The sequence below is a fragment of the Cnephaeus nilssonii genome (assembly GCF_951640355.1).
Source record: "Cnephaeus nilssonii genome assembly, chromosome: 24".
Classification (NCBI taxonomy): Eukaryota; Metazoa; Chordata; class Mammalia; order Chiroptera; family Vespertilionidae; genus Cnephaeus; species Cnephaeus nilssonii.
The window spans coordinates 2,434,676-2,449,787 of record NC_137095.1 but is presented as its reverse complement, the minus strand read 5'-3'; the positions used below and the strand labels follow the sequence as shown (position 1 = coordinate 2,449,787).

General features: G+C 45.3%; 1 protein-coding gene and 1 pseudogene across 2 annotated transcripts; both read left to right on the top strand.

Moving 5' to 3' along the window:
* Positions 1–238: 238 nt before the first annotated feature.
* On the top strand, positions 239–4,500 carry LOC307094998 (neugrin-like; the record flags this gene model as incomplete). The annotated part of the gene is made up of 2 exons (XM_079764206.1): positions 239–336; positions 3,810–4,500. The coding sequence occupies 2 exons, from the start codon at positions 239–241 to the stop codon at positions 4,498–4,500; spliced, it is 789 nt and encodes a 262-aa protein (XP_079620332.1).
* Positions 4,501–6,610: 2,110 nt separating this feature from the next.
* On the top strand, positions 6,611–7,594 carry LOC307094997 (protein SET-like; annotated as a pseudogene). Its single transcript has 2 exons — positions 6,611–7,378; positions 7,575–7,594. The product of its transcript is annotated as a protein SET-like (transcript).
* The last annotated feature ends 7,518 nt before the right edge of the window (positions 7,595–15,112 follow it).

Here is a 15,112-nt window from a genome sequence, read left to right as displayed (position 1 = left end):
CTCATTCTTCTGCTAACAGTGTTCAGCATGGTTTGTCTGCTCGTAACATGGAAAGCTGTGCTGAAATATGATTATGTCTCATTGCAAGTAATCTCTCTCTCACTCTCTCTCTCGTTCTGAATATCTATCTCTATCTTATCTCTATCTCTATCACTATATCTATATCTATATATACATACACAAGGGCAATATGCAAAGTGTCCCCGCGGGAATACAACCAGGAGAACAATCGCTCGCAATGACGTGCGCTGACCACCAGGGAACGGTGCAGAACATGATGGTGCCCAATGGCAGCAGCAGGGCGCTGAGGGAGCAAGGGAAGGAGGAGCCAGGCAGGTGCGGGGAACCATGCCGTGGCAGTACACATGCAGTGAGGGATGGAGAAGGTGGGGTGGGAGAGAATCTGATTGGCCCCGATCACTGGCCAGGCCTAGGCACCCCATGAACAAATTTCATGCGCCAGGCCTCTAGTATTCAATAAATTAGTAGCTGGTGTTAAAGAACTATTTAAGCTCGTATATACATCTCATAACACATGTACAGGTCAATGTTAGAGAATACTGAAGACGGAGCAATGCAGAGGAGCAGGTGATGCAAAAAGGCCACACAGGTGAAGGTAGTCAAAGGCCAGGAGGTCACAGGTGAAATGACAAGTCAGCACAGTGTCAAGTATGGCACAGAAAAGGTAGAAATGTGCTATTGCCCATGGTACTTGCACCTAAACACCATTGGAAATGAGCAGGTGCTTGGTATGATCTAAACACCACCCTTATACCATATCTAGCCCACAGTTGCAACTCAACAGGGCCAGGCCTCTTCTGAGACCATCCTGCATGTTCACCCTGTAAAATAAAACAGGGTTCATCCTGCATATTCCTCTCTAGAAGTATGTACAACAGAAATATTCCAAGTATTAATGAAAGATGACAGAGATGGTCAGTCAGCACTGGCCTAGAGCAATTCGCCTTGCAATCGTATTTAAGAAAGATAATATTACAAACAACGGAAGTGTGATCTTTTAAGAACAGCTCAAGGTTCATGTAAGTAAAGACCATAACCTGGCCCAGGCAGTCACCAAGGACCTTTGACTCCAGGAAGGAGGTAAAATTGGAAGCCATGGATCTGGAAACAGTCACCCTGCCAGGGAGAGGAATAGCAGGTGGGACCCATTAAGCTGTCTGTAAGACTCCTGACTCCCAGACACATCCTGCACTGTCTGAGGCAATGTTTGTGGAGTCCTTCGCTCAGGGCTCTCCACAGACCTCACCCATGGCAGCCACAGCACATTTGACAGAACAGTGGGGGAAATTAGCAGAGCCCATGGTCTGGCTGTAGAAGAGTGAAAGATACATCAGAGGAATAAAGGAAGAGAGAACATCATCCCAGGACACTGGGATAATGTGAAGGTCTTACCTGCAGATGATACAAATGCAAAAACTTCCAGCATCACATCGCAGTACAGAAGTTTCTGAGGGTCACCAAGGAGCCCCGATTCCTCCTGAGAGAAGACAATGGCCACATGCTGAACGTTCATATACCGTCATAATGGGGACAGTACAGCCCACGATCAGATTCACTCCTAAGGTTCCAACTCTGTCATATTGCCAACCTCCACATTAATCTGCTCTCTCCACTCCACACACCAGAGAAGATACCAGGGCTTCATCCCATGAAAGTCACTGTCATTTTATATTTTTACTGATATTTTGTCTTCCCACAATAAAGGCAGTTGAGCAGATAGAAGATAACTGAGCTCTGGGTTTCACATGTGCACCACACTTCCTCTTGTCAGTAGAGTGGGTGTCAAGAACATAGGGTAGGAAGAGATGTCGGCCATACAGGGAGCGTGAGTGATTTGATACCGGTCTTATCAGGCAATACCCGTGTAGTCCCTCAGATTGTGCCACAAAGACACCAAATACATTGTGTCAAACTTCACCTTTACAACCACAATCCCAGAATGCTGAGGCCATAGCTTTGTATTACCTGCTGCACATAGTTCTTTGAACAACATTTCACTCACACTGCTTCTTTCCCAGAGGCACAACTTCAAAGGTAACAGAAATGTGCATTGGCGAGGACAGGTTGTTTCTTAATCACCTTAATTTCCAAATTTATAGATTACCATCTCCATAATCCATTTCTCTCTTGCCCTTCTCCCTTACCCATGCCCATGGAGAATTTCAAGCCTGGGGAACACTGAGGTATATTCTCATTCCTGATCATCAGTGTGTCACCCCAACTACAAAAGGCAGGTGGGTACATAAATGTCATCCAAGCCCTGAACATGGCAGGTGGCACCAAAACATCACCCTGTCCAGGCAGTATCCAAAAATCACCCTTATTTTATCATCCAGGCGTCACCAGAAATGGACTCTCCCTACTTTCACTCTTATGTCAATGGCAGGGTGCTCTGGCCATGAAGTCACACTCCCTCTCCAAGTGCTCATCACTCTTTCTACCACACCTCTCTCACACCTGCACTGCTAGAGTCCCGCCCCCTGTGATCCTCTCCTCACCCTCTTACTTATTATTCAGCATGTGTGGTCAAGAGAATGCTTGCCAAATTCAAACAGGATCAAGTACTGCCCAGACTCTGATAGTCCACACTCATAGAGGCAGCCTGGAATCCTGCTGTGAAGGCCTCTCTCCATGATTGTTTTTCCCTTAAATCTAACCTATGAAGAACCACAGTCAGATGTCAGATACCCAGACCTCCCCTCCCCTGGTGCTGCAGGGTTCAATGGGGCAGGCTGAAAGAAAGCTGTTAGCAGAGAGGAGTCTGGGAGGCGCGGATGCCCCACCCGGCCTGATGGTGCTCAACAAGCCTCAGACACATCCTGCACAGCAAGGACGCTGCCTCCCAGGCCTCCTCCTACTCACCACGAGTGGGCTGAAGCCTGTGAGTCCTGGAAGAAACTGAAGAGTTCACAATGCCCGCCAGGAGGAGGAAGGCGGAAATCCCGCCCTAACCGGATGCACTGAAACAGTGTCCTTTAGCTCCGCCTACGTGGTCGCATTGCTTTCTGGGTAATGTAGTTTTCTCAAACGCCAAGGGGAGGTCTAGCATCCCAGCCAATGACTGGTGAATAAAGGTGATGTGGTTCAGCAAGTGGCCCTGGGGAAGGACAAGATGGGGCAAGAGGCCTGGTTAACTGGAACAGACTGGAAGACCTCCCAGGACAGGTGTGTGGGGAGAACCGGGAGAGATCCCCCAAAGAATATATGCACAGGCGAAAATGGGAGACATCAACGATCAAAAAGTCATATTAAATTTAAAATATATATATACTATAGCCCAGCTAGTGTTGCTCTATGGTTGAGCACTGATCTATGATCTATGAGGTCCTGGTTCTATTCCTGGTTAGGGAACATATAAATAGAGAAAATTCCTCCATGGTGGGGCCCAGAATTTGAGAGACATTTTCCTCTGGACCCGCGCGTAATAAATGTAACTCCATCTCTCTAAGTATTGCTTGGTTCTTCTCCAGTTTTCTGTATCAGTACCAGCTCCTTCCTGGGCCCTCAGCCTGAAGCAGGGCCTAGCTTCTTCCCTCATCAGAAGCGCAGGGGCAGGTGTTGGGCTCCTTTGGGACCACGGTCCCTTCACCAGGGACGTATTTCATGGCCTTTTAGAGAGCTCGCCTTGCTCAGGGGCTGCTGTTGTGGGTGTTAGATTTCCCAGGGTGATGAACAAGAAGAGGAGGGCTGGGTGCCCCCTGATTCAGCTGAGACACTTCAACCACCCATGTTGCTCCCAGGCATAGCTTATGCCATTGGTTCCCTCCCCCAGCGCCCTGAGATGACAGAAAAAAAGCCATCCTGTTCCAGAAAATTCAGAGGCAAATGGAGTCCCGAGGGGCCCCGCCCAGGACTCTGACCAGGGAAGCCAGGGAGCAGATCTGGTATTTACATGAAGGATTTCCAGAGTCCTGGTCAGTTCCCAGATTGGCTGCAGGCTTGGATGTGAGTTCCGATGTGATCAGAAGGGTTTTAAACAGCAAGTTTGTGCCCACATTGGGGAAGAAACTGAAGCAGGATCAAAAAGTCCTTCAGAAAGCTGGGCCTACCCACTCGCTCTGCCAGCTTCCAGGCCCTGGGGATGCCTGGGAGCTGCTTTCTGCAGGCCGCCCTGTGTCAGGAGCTGAAGCCTCATCCCAAGGCCATGGTCACAGCACAGCTTTGAGGGTGACAGAACCGAATACTCAGAATACAAACACACTGAGGAGACGGATGGGAAGGAATAAAGGAGTCCAGAGCCTGGATAAGGAATGCTTTGTGCCTGTTGCTGCAGCCCAAGGTCAGCACAGAGAGCTGCAGAAGTACTCCACCAGTGGTTGTGAGGGCGCCATAGGCACTGACAGCGATGCATTGCCAAGTGCGAAGGAGCTCGAAGCATTGAAGGCAAGAGAACTGGGTGAGCAGGACTTCAGCAGCAAGGTAGTGCAGAGGGGGCGAGAGTTCTTTGACGACAACGGGAACTTCCCGTACAGAATTTGAACTGGAGCCTGGCTGGTGGAGATGTCATGTAAAATACAGCTGAGCGAGCAGAATGGAGCTGCCTGGATTTCTGTGTGTGGATTGTCCACCTGGAAATGATGAGCCTGAAAATGAAAGGAGCCGCTTGGATTTCAGTCTGACAAGGGACGGTGAACTTCACAGGGCAGATGTGTATGCGGGCAGCGTGAATAACAGGCTGGATGCAGTCTAGCTCCTGGAGCATGGTTCCTGGTCTGACCCATGTGGCTATTCAATACTTACCCTTCTTGCTTAGGCTTTCTATGTGTTGAAACCAGCCTGTGTCACATATGTTAGCAGTTTGTTGTCTTTACAATATGTGTATGGGAGGAAATGAAAAGTATTGCTTCCTACATCGTTTAGTTCTTGATTAATGAACACTAACAGTTCTGGAGCTGCTTAGTCAATTGGTTGTATTCATTTTCTGCAAAGTAAAGTGAAATGCACCAAGAAAATAAGTATATACATATATGCATAGTCCATGGACATAGACAATAATGTCCTGAGTGCCTAGAAATGGTGGGGGCAGGGTAGAGGGAGGCAAAGGGGGATGAGGATGGGGAAATTGGGTCTATTTGTAATAGAGCCAACAATAAAAAAGATCATTTGCCCACCTGGCATGGCTCAGTGGTTGGGCATGGACCCATGAAACAAAGTATCTCTAGTTGGATTCCAAGTCAGGGCACTTGCCTAGGTTGGCGAGCTCCATCCCTGTAGGGTGCATGCAGGAGAGAGCTGATCAATGATTCTCTCTCATCATTGATGTGTCTCTGTCTCCCTCTCTCTCTAAAAAATCAATAAAAAAAGAAGAGTGTTAAAATTGATTTGATTCAACAACACCAATTTGAGTGAAGACCATCACGTTTTCTCCCAGGTCCTCTAAGCAAAATCATGCCTTGGTCTGTTGTGTAGAAGATGTCCCAGGCACACCTATGTTCAGGAACAGGAAGCAGCCGGAGCAGGTCGACCTCACCTTGGTCAGTAGTGTTAGAGTTTATTACTTCATGTTCGAAAAGATTTCACTGACCAAGTTCAGAGAATTTAGAGGGTATATCAGTTGAAACTGGGGATAATGAAAAAACGTAGGCCTTAGGATAGAACAGGAAGCAGCAGAGAGATAGAACAGGAAACAGCTGGCTCCTTTGACTCTCTAGAAACATTGTGGGAAATAAATGAGCCAAAGGGAGGCTGCTGTTAGCTCACTGGGCATTGACAGTAAAGGAGGCCTTGAGCGCAGATTCAGGAGTTAGGCCAGGATGAGCTTCACTGCTCATTGCTACCCTGGTTGCAGGTTGCGTGGGATCCCCGAAAATCTTAGGAGAGCCGGGCAAGCGTGGTTCGGTGTTTGAGTGTTAACCTATGACCCTGCAGGTCACTGATCAATTCCTGGTCAGGACACATACTTAGGTGATGGACTAGATTCATATTGTAGTGCATGCAGGAGTCAGCCTATCCGTGATTCTGTCTCATCATTCATCTTTTTCTCTATTCCCCCTCCCTTCCACACTGAAATCAATAAAAATAGACTTTTGAATGTATAGTTTAAGTCAATTACCCTTCCATCAAAGTTTAAGAAATTATTAAAACTTGCCACTTTCCATTATTTTACTATTGTATCATGAATGTTCTTGAGTATATTTGTACCTAATGCATCAGCATGTTTGTAATAAAATATAATGATGTGCTAGTGAAATATCTTAGCAGGCCCATGTTCAGTGCCAACATTTTGTCATTTTGAAACTAATCATGATGAGAGTATTTACCACCAGGAATAAATGGTGGAGAATGTTAGCAACATAGATTTATCTTAAAAGTGTATCATGCAAGTGGGCATTAAATTGTGCATAAGATAAAATGTGAGAAAAACAATTTTCCTTCCAGTATTCAAAACATACTTTATTGTTCCAAATGGAAAAGAAACCAATTGAGTCCTTAAGGAATGGATGAAGGGAATAGAGATGTCTTAGATGCTGACCTGCCCTCCTATTGGTTAAATCCTAAATTCATTTTAAAAATTGAAAAAGTGAGTGCTCAGTGCACCTTTGAGCCTGGCGACTTCCCATTGATCAGATCCTAGGACTTGCCTCACAGCATGGCCCCCAAATGCCAGTCCTAGCTCCCACCTCAAACACAGAAACCTAAACTGGCTCCAGCCCCCAAGCAGGAGAAGAATCCGACCACTCCGGACGTGCCGAAAGGAGAAAAAGAACAGCAAGAAGCGATTGAACATATTGATGAGGTACAAAATGAAATAGAAAGACTTAATGAACAAGCCAGTGTGGAGATTTTGAAAATAGAAGAAAATTATAATAAACTCCGCCAACCATTTTTTCAGAAGAGGTCACAATTGATCGCCAAAATCCCAAATTTTGGGATAACAACATTTGTCAACCATCCACAAGTGTCTGCACTGCTTGGGGAAGAGAATAAAGAGGTGCTGCATTACTTAACAAGAGTTGAAGTGAGAGAATTTGAAGATATTAAAACAGGTTACAGAATAGATTTTTATTGTGATGAAAATCCTTACTTTGAAAATGAAGTTCTCTCCAAAGAGTTTCATCTGAATGAGAGTGGTGATCCATCTTCAAGTCCACTGACATCACATGGAAATCTGGAAAGGATGTGACGAAACGTTCAAGTCAAACACAGAATAAAGCCAGCAGGAAGAGACAGCATGGGGAACCAGAAAGCTTCTTGACCTGGTTTACTGACCATTCTGATGCAGGTGCCAATGAGAAAGGATAAGTCATCAAAGATGACATTTGGTCAAATCCTTTATAGTACTACTTGGTTCCTGACATGGATGATGAAGAAGGGGAAGGAGAAGAAGATGATAATGCATGCACGAATTCATACACTGGTGATATATATATATATTACAGCTTGTTTTAAATCAATTACACATATATCAAACTTCAAAAAATGTTTAAAACTTACATTTCCAATTATTCAGCTGTTTAATTATGAATGTTCTTGAGCACATTCATTGCTACTGTATCAGTATGCTAAAAATCTATTTATATGAAAGGCTAAGCAACCGCCCAACTTCCTGACAGGTAGCTATGACCTGCATTGACCACTAGGGGGCAGACGCTCAACACAAGAGCTGCCCAGTGAGTTGTGGTTACTTGACAGCAGTGGTTCCTAGGTAACGCACGCCAGAACCAGAGAGGAGGGAGCCTGATCCTGGGTTGTGTCACCCAAGAACTGCCCTCTCGAAATCCAGGACACCTCGGGGGATGTCGGAGAGCCTGTCTCAGCCCAATGTCCACAGGCCAGGCTCTCGTTTTGAAAGGGAGAAGGAGAGAAACAGCAATCATCTACCTCCTGTACGACCACTCCAGGGGATTCAGGAAGGCATGTGCCCTGCCCTGGAATCAAACCAGTGGCTGAGGGACCCCACCCATTACACAGATGCCCTTCAAGCCTCGGCACCGCAGGCCAAGGAAGGACTGTGAGAGGTTGGCCCTAGGGAGTGTGGGCCGATATCACCAAGTCCCGCCCCACCACACACTTCCGGATTAATTTAATTTCAATGTGCGCGCATCCATGTACCTGGTCACTAGTAAAATATAATGATGTACTACTGAATTATCTTATGTCCATGTGCTATGCCATCATTTTGACAGTTTGAATGTGGTGAAATTGTCAACTACTGCTAACCTAGACTTCACTTAATGTATTATTAAATGCTTAGACTTAAAGAACACTTGTGGAGGATGTTAACAATGCAGACTAAACTTTTCAGTGTATGGTACAAGTGGGCTATATATAGTACATAGGGTAAAAATTGAGAAAAAGTATATTGTTTTTAGAATTCAAAAGCAAGAATTCCATATGGCAAAGAAGTCACTGGAGTCATTGAGGAATGAGTGAAATTCAAACATATGTGTTAGAGGCTGCACTATCCTCCTATTGGTTAGGATAATGAATTAACTTTACAGTAGACAAAAATACTGAGCAGATATTTTAACAAAGGAGATAAAGACAATGTAAAGAAATGCATGAGAAATGATCACCATCAAACATTTTTACAGAAATGGAATGAAAACAAAAGCAAGTTAACAATACTCGCTGATAGGGCTCATATTTAAAAAGATGAACCTTCACATGTGCTGGCAGGGTTGCAGAAAAATGGAATTTTCATTACTGTGGGTGGTACGGGAGGCACAGTGATTGACCATTTTAGTTCACAGTTCCCCAGATTTTAAAATATAACACATTCACTGACAGTGGAACAGTTTGGTAAGTGACACATACACCTGTAGAAAGAACTCAACACAATATTCCCAACTTTTTTATTTATAAAACCCCAAACATAGAAATCACTGAAACCATAGGCAGCTCAATAGTTAAAGTGGTTACCCATAGAATACAATATTTCCTGGAAATAAATATTTACATAAACATTAGTGTCGAATCTCAAAATATCTGTGTAGCATGAAGGAAGACAGTGTTTCTTAAAGAGAATACACTTTTTCATACCAATAAAATAATGAAATATATGAACTACTCTATTGTACTGGAAGGTAAATCAGTGCCTGTATGGAGGGCTGGAGGCAGAAAGATTACAAAAGGACTGGAGGTAAATCCAGGGTGTGGCAAAGTAGGTTTAATGTTGTTGCTACTGAAAATAATACAATAATTAATAAAGAAGAACACAAAATATAAACTCTCCATGGCCACTGTGCCTCATTTTCTTGGGCGTGATCACATTAGCGGAAAGCCACTAGTTTGATTGCAGGTCAGGGCACATGCCCAGCTTGTGGGCTTGATCCCCAGAGTTGGGCATGCAGGAGGCAGCTGATCAATGATTCTCTCTCATTGATCTCTCTCCCTTTTTCTCTCTCTCTCTCTCTGAAATCATAAAATTATATCATAAAAAAAAACTATTGCCATCAAATTCAATAGGAATGCTTACTACATACAAAAGACGTCCTGAGACAGATTTCAGGGTTATCCTTCCTCTACCTTTGACTTCTTGCCTGTTGAGCAACTACATTATGTGAACACCCTAGAGCGGCCAGGGAATACACAACACCATTAGGTTATTCTGCCAATGACGTCAGCTACACGGAACAGTTTTGGAGGTCCTGAGAATGTCTGCACATAAAGGCCATACCAGCCACAGGGCCCAGAACATCTGTGGCCTTATGTTCAGAAGAGACACTTATCACCTAATTTCCTGCAGGCTTCCCCACTCACTATTGAAACAGTGTTTCTCTCCTCATTGTGGTTCCACCTCAGAGACATACAACAAATGACACCAGCCTATGAAATGTCATACTTCCCAGCACATGTCTCCTTTGCAGTACATGGAGAGCAGGTTCCCTAAACATTGCTGAGGCTTATGTAGTACATACTGTGAACAGAGAACATGGTTCATATTGGTCACAGAAGCAGAGCAAAGGTCTCCTCTTCAGACTGACCTTTGCCCTCAAAAATAATCGAGGCACTAGGCTGAAAATTAAATGCACAAAGTCACGTGGGCTTTCCTTTAAGACCACGGGCTGCAATAAGTAATAAGCCAACATTGGACAGAAAGTGATTACCGGACATTATGTTGTCCCTTTCAAACCACATATACTTTTGGATAAACACAATAGCTATTCATCTCTACATGCTGAAAGATCACATTTGTGTTTGCAAATCATCTGTGGCAATGAATAAAACCAAAATTAAAGGTACAAATGTAAAAATACCTTTAAAAATATTCTAAACTAGAGCACAGGAGAATAATGGGTTTGCAGGTTGGTGAATAAGAATCCCCAGAAATTTATCAAAGCATAATGTGCGTACCACTATGTCCATGAAAGAGGTGGCACTTCTTAGCTGAGAAGGGGTGCATGGGATGAATCCTGGGTCAGGTCCATTTTCTCGTCACAGAAAAATGAATGAAGATACTGCCAAGAGCGTGGAGGAACCATAATTACTTCCAGCAGAAGTGAGAACACACAATACATTCCCCTGAGCACCCAGGGATGGTGACCGATGCTCGCTCCTCAGGTGAGTCAGGGGTTAGAGGTGAAATCTCTTCAGCGACAAAGAGACAGTGACATCATTTGGGTGGTAGGTTTGGGCATATTAGCAAGTACAATGCAGCTCCTTCAAGTCTCACTTGTACCTCAAATTTATGAGGTATCTAGCAGAGTGTATGTTCCCATAAAAGGGGTTTACATTCATGGAAAGGGTCTCATAGAGCCCCTTAAGTGTTCTTATAAAAAGTGAGAAAAATAAACCATTCCCTGCACATTTATGGCTTTTCTCCAGTGTGAACTCTGCAGTGTTTAGTGAGGGAAGCCCTTTCCCTGAAATGCTTCCCACATTCACTACACTCATATGGCTTTTCTCCAGTGTGAACTCTGCAGTGTTTAGTGAGGGAAGCCCTTTCACTGAAATGCTTCCCACATTCATTACACTCATATGGCTTTTCTCCAGTGTGAACTCTGTGGTGTACTGTGAGGTGAGACCTTCGACTAAAATGCTTGCCACATTCACTACACTCATATGGCTTTTCCCCAGTGTGAACTCTGTGGTGTACAGTGAGGGTAGACCTTTGACTGAAATGCTTACAACATTCACTACACTCATATGGCGTTTCTCCAGTGTGAACTCTGTGGTGTATAGTGAGGTTAGACCTTTGACTGAAGGACTTCCCACATTCACTACACTCATATGGCTTTTCTCCAGTGTGAACTCTGTGGTGTTTAATGAGGGAAGCCCTTTCCCTGAAATGCTTCCCACACTCACTACACTCATATGGCTTTTCTCCAGTGTGAACTCTGTGGTGTATAGTGAGGGTAGACCTTTTACTGAAGGACTTCCCACAGTCACTGCACTTATACCACTTTTCTCTAATGTGAACTCTGTTGTTTTTAATGAGAGCTGGGCTTTCACTGAAGACCTTCCCACAATCAGTACACTCACAGGGCTTTTGTACAGTGTGAACTCTCCCATGTTGTAGGTGGTTAAATATTTGTCTGAAGACTTTCCCACATTTATTAGACTCATTAATCACATCTCCAGAGCAGAGACCTTTGTGATAAGCAACTTTCTGTTTCTGGCTGGCAGCTGTTTCACATTCAACCCACTGCTGATGTCTTTTTCCACGGAGACATTCCTGTGAAATCTCATTGTTACTGTGTGGCTCCTCAGTGTTAAGAGTGGCCTGGTGCTGGAGAAGCCCTGAGATGGCTGGGGTGTCCACCCCAACCTCAGTACTAGCTTCAGGCACCCCAGAGAAGTAAAACCAGCAAGTTGTCACATGCGAAGCACTCTCCATATCTTCTTTCCAGGGCTTCTCTCCACAGGCATCCTTCTGATGCTGGTGAGGGTTTGCACTGAAACACAAGTCTCTCACACATGCATCACTTAAGGACACACTCTTCTCAAAGTATGCCACTTGTAACTCAGTCAGGTGCAAAATATCTTTTAACACCGAGAAGCACGGCGTACACAGACGGGTCTTCTGGGTGGCTGCAGCTGTCTTGGAAGCCCTGAACTGAGAGTCTCCTACAGATACACTGTGCTCAGAGTAGGCCTCTCCATCATCCATTTTATGCCAAGGACCTGAAAACAGAGGAATGATGCGGAAATGAATGCTGACTGTGGTGACAGAGGGAAGTCCCATTATAAAACTGTGTTGCACATAATACATTGGTCTCATGCAACTGTCTGAAAATAGAAGACCTGAAAGATGAACTAATAAGATGCAACTGTGAAGTTCGTGACCACTGAAGATCACAAAACAAGAAAGACATCAACAGAAATAGAGCAAAAACATGGCAAGCACCACACGGAAGAGAAGCGGACTGTCCAGCTCATTCTGCTGCTAACAGCATTCAGTAGATCTTCTCTGCTGGTGATATGGGCACGCTGTGCAGAAGGTTGGTTACATCTCATTCCAAGTAAAATTGAATAAACAATTAGCTGGTGCATGAATGTGCTCCTTATAACACTTGCGTAGGTCCATGTTGTAGTATACTGCAGAAAGAGATGTGCAGAGGAATTGGTGATGTAAAAAGGACACAAAGGCAAAGGTAGACAAGGCTAGGAAATCACCGATGAAATGACAAGTCAGCAAAGTGTCAAGTGTAGAAAAGAAAGGTATAAATGAGGTGTGGCCATTGAAACCTGCACCAAACACTGTTGTACAGGAGCAGGTTCCCGGTATAATCTGAACACCATCCTTACGTCATACCTCCCCCCAGTTGCCCTTCAGCCGGGCTAAGCATCCTCTAGGACCTTCCTGTACGTTCACCCTGGAGAAACCCAGGGTTCTACCTGCACCTCCTTTCCTGGAAGTATGTACAAACTAAATATTCTGAGTATCAATGAAAAGACAACAGAGGTGAGCAGCCATCACTTGCCCATAGCATTCAGCTTGCAATGGTATCCAGGGAAGGTAATATTACAAACAATAATTGGAGGGTCTTACAAGAACAGCCCCTGGTTCATGTATGTACAGAAGATAACTGACACAGGGTCTTTATCGACAGGAAAGGTGCAGAATTGGAAGCCGTGGATCTGGATAGAGTCACCCTCCCTGGAGTGGAAGTGCAGGAGGGACCCATTAAGCGGTCTGTAAGACTGCTGACACCCAGACACTTCCTGCAGTTTCTGAGGCAACTGGTGTCAGGGAGGTTCATGGAGTCTATTGCTCAGGGCTCTCTGCACAGCTCAGCACTGGCAGCCACAGCCCATTTGACAAGACAGTGGGGGAAATTAGCTGAGCCCATGGTCTGGCTTTGAGAGAGAGAGTGCTAAGTCTGGGGAATAAATAAAGAGTGGGAATCACCTCAGGACACTAGGAGAGATGTGAAGGTCTTACCTACGAATGGTACACGTGCAAACACTTCCAGCATCACATCACAGTACAGACGTCTCTGAGCCTCATCAAGGATCTCCCACTCCTCCTGAGAGAAGGCAATGGCCACGTCCTCAAAGTTCATATCCTGTCATAATGGGCACAGAACATCCCATGAGAAGATTCTCTCTTGAGATTCCAACTCTGCCATACTACCCACCCTGCACATGCATATGCTCCCCTACTCCCCACATCAGAGAAGAAAGCAGCCCTTGGTCCCATTAAGTCGATCTCTCCTCATATTCTTACTGAAGCTGTGTCTTCCCACAACAATAAAGGCAGATGAACAGATACAAGTTACCTGTGCTCTCATCCTCAAATAGGAGTCACCCTTTCAATAATAGTTGGTGTCAGGAACATAGGGTAGGAGGAGATGTTGCACATAATGGGAATGTGATGGATTTGACTCTGGTCTTGTCAGGCAATACCCATGTTGTCCTCTAAATTGTCACTCCAAGACACCAAACAACATAGTAATGGCCATTGCACTTCTGACTCCAGTCCCAGTTTGCTGAGGCCATCACTCTGCATTACCTGCTGCCCATAGTTCTGTGATCCACACTTGTCTCACACAGCTTCATTCCCAAAGGCACAACATCACAGGTAACACAAATAAGCCATGACGAGGTCAGAGTGTTTTCTAATCAGGTTCTTTCCCGAAATTCTAGTTCACCCCCTCTGTAATACAGTTCTCTCTCACCCTTCTCTCTTCTCCTTGCCCCATGCTGGTGGGGATTTTCAAGTGCAGGTAACACTGATGTGTGCTATCTCATTCCTAGTATTCACTGGGTCAACCCTCAACAAGAAATGGCAGGTGGGCACATATATGGCCTCTAAGCTCTACACTTGTCATGTAGCACCACAGCAACCCATCTTGTTAGAAATTATCCTAAAATTCCCCATATCATATCATAAAGACACCATCAGAGATGGACTCCCTTTTCATTCATTTGTACGTCATTGTTAGTGTCCGGCCACTTTGCTTTTAGTCCCAGGGACCACACTGATGTCATCATCCCCTGTGTGTGATTGTGCAGCTCAGCCCGGGTTCCCCACCTGCCACACTGACATAGAGGGCACCTCCCATACTGTTCTCTGGGTCACTGCATGCTCTGCCCTCAAGAGAACCTTGGCTGCTTGTCCTCACAGGTCCCTAGGCTGTGCTGATGTTCAGATGTGTGTGGACTGAATAGGTGATTAAAATATATATATTGATTTCAGAGAGAGAGATATCGGGATATAATATATATATATATACATACACACACACACTAATAAAACAGTAATACACTAATTCAACTGGGAGACCTTCTGGATATCCTTCTGGATAAAGCCTGGGGCTTGGCTGTCCTGTAAACCATCCCCAAACGACCCTCAGCCCTTTGCCCCGCCGGCCCTCACCCATGCACCAAGCCCCTATCTATACTAATAAAAAGGTAGTATGCTAATTAGACCAGGAGACATTCCGGACATCCTTCCAGACAAAGCCATGGTGGCGGGGCTAAGGCAGAGGCAGTTAGGGGTGATCAGGCCAGGAAGGGAGGGCATTTGCAGGTGATCAGGCCAGCAGGTAGGGCCAGTTAGCCGGCGGCGGGAGCAGTTGTGGGCACGCAGGCTGGGAGGGGGACAGTTGGGGGCAAAAAGGTCGGCAGGGGGACAGTTGGGGGCAAGCAGTCTGGGAGGGGGCATTTGGGGGCAAGCAGGCCAGCAGGAGTGGAAGCTGGTGAT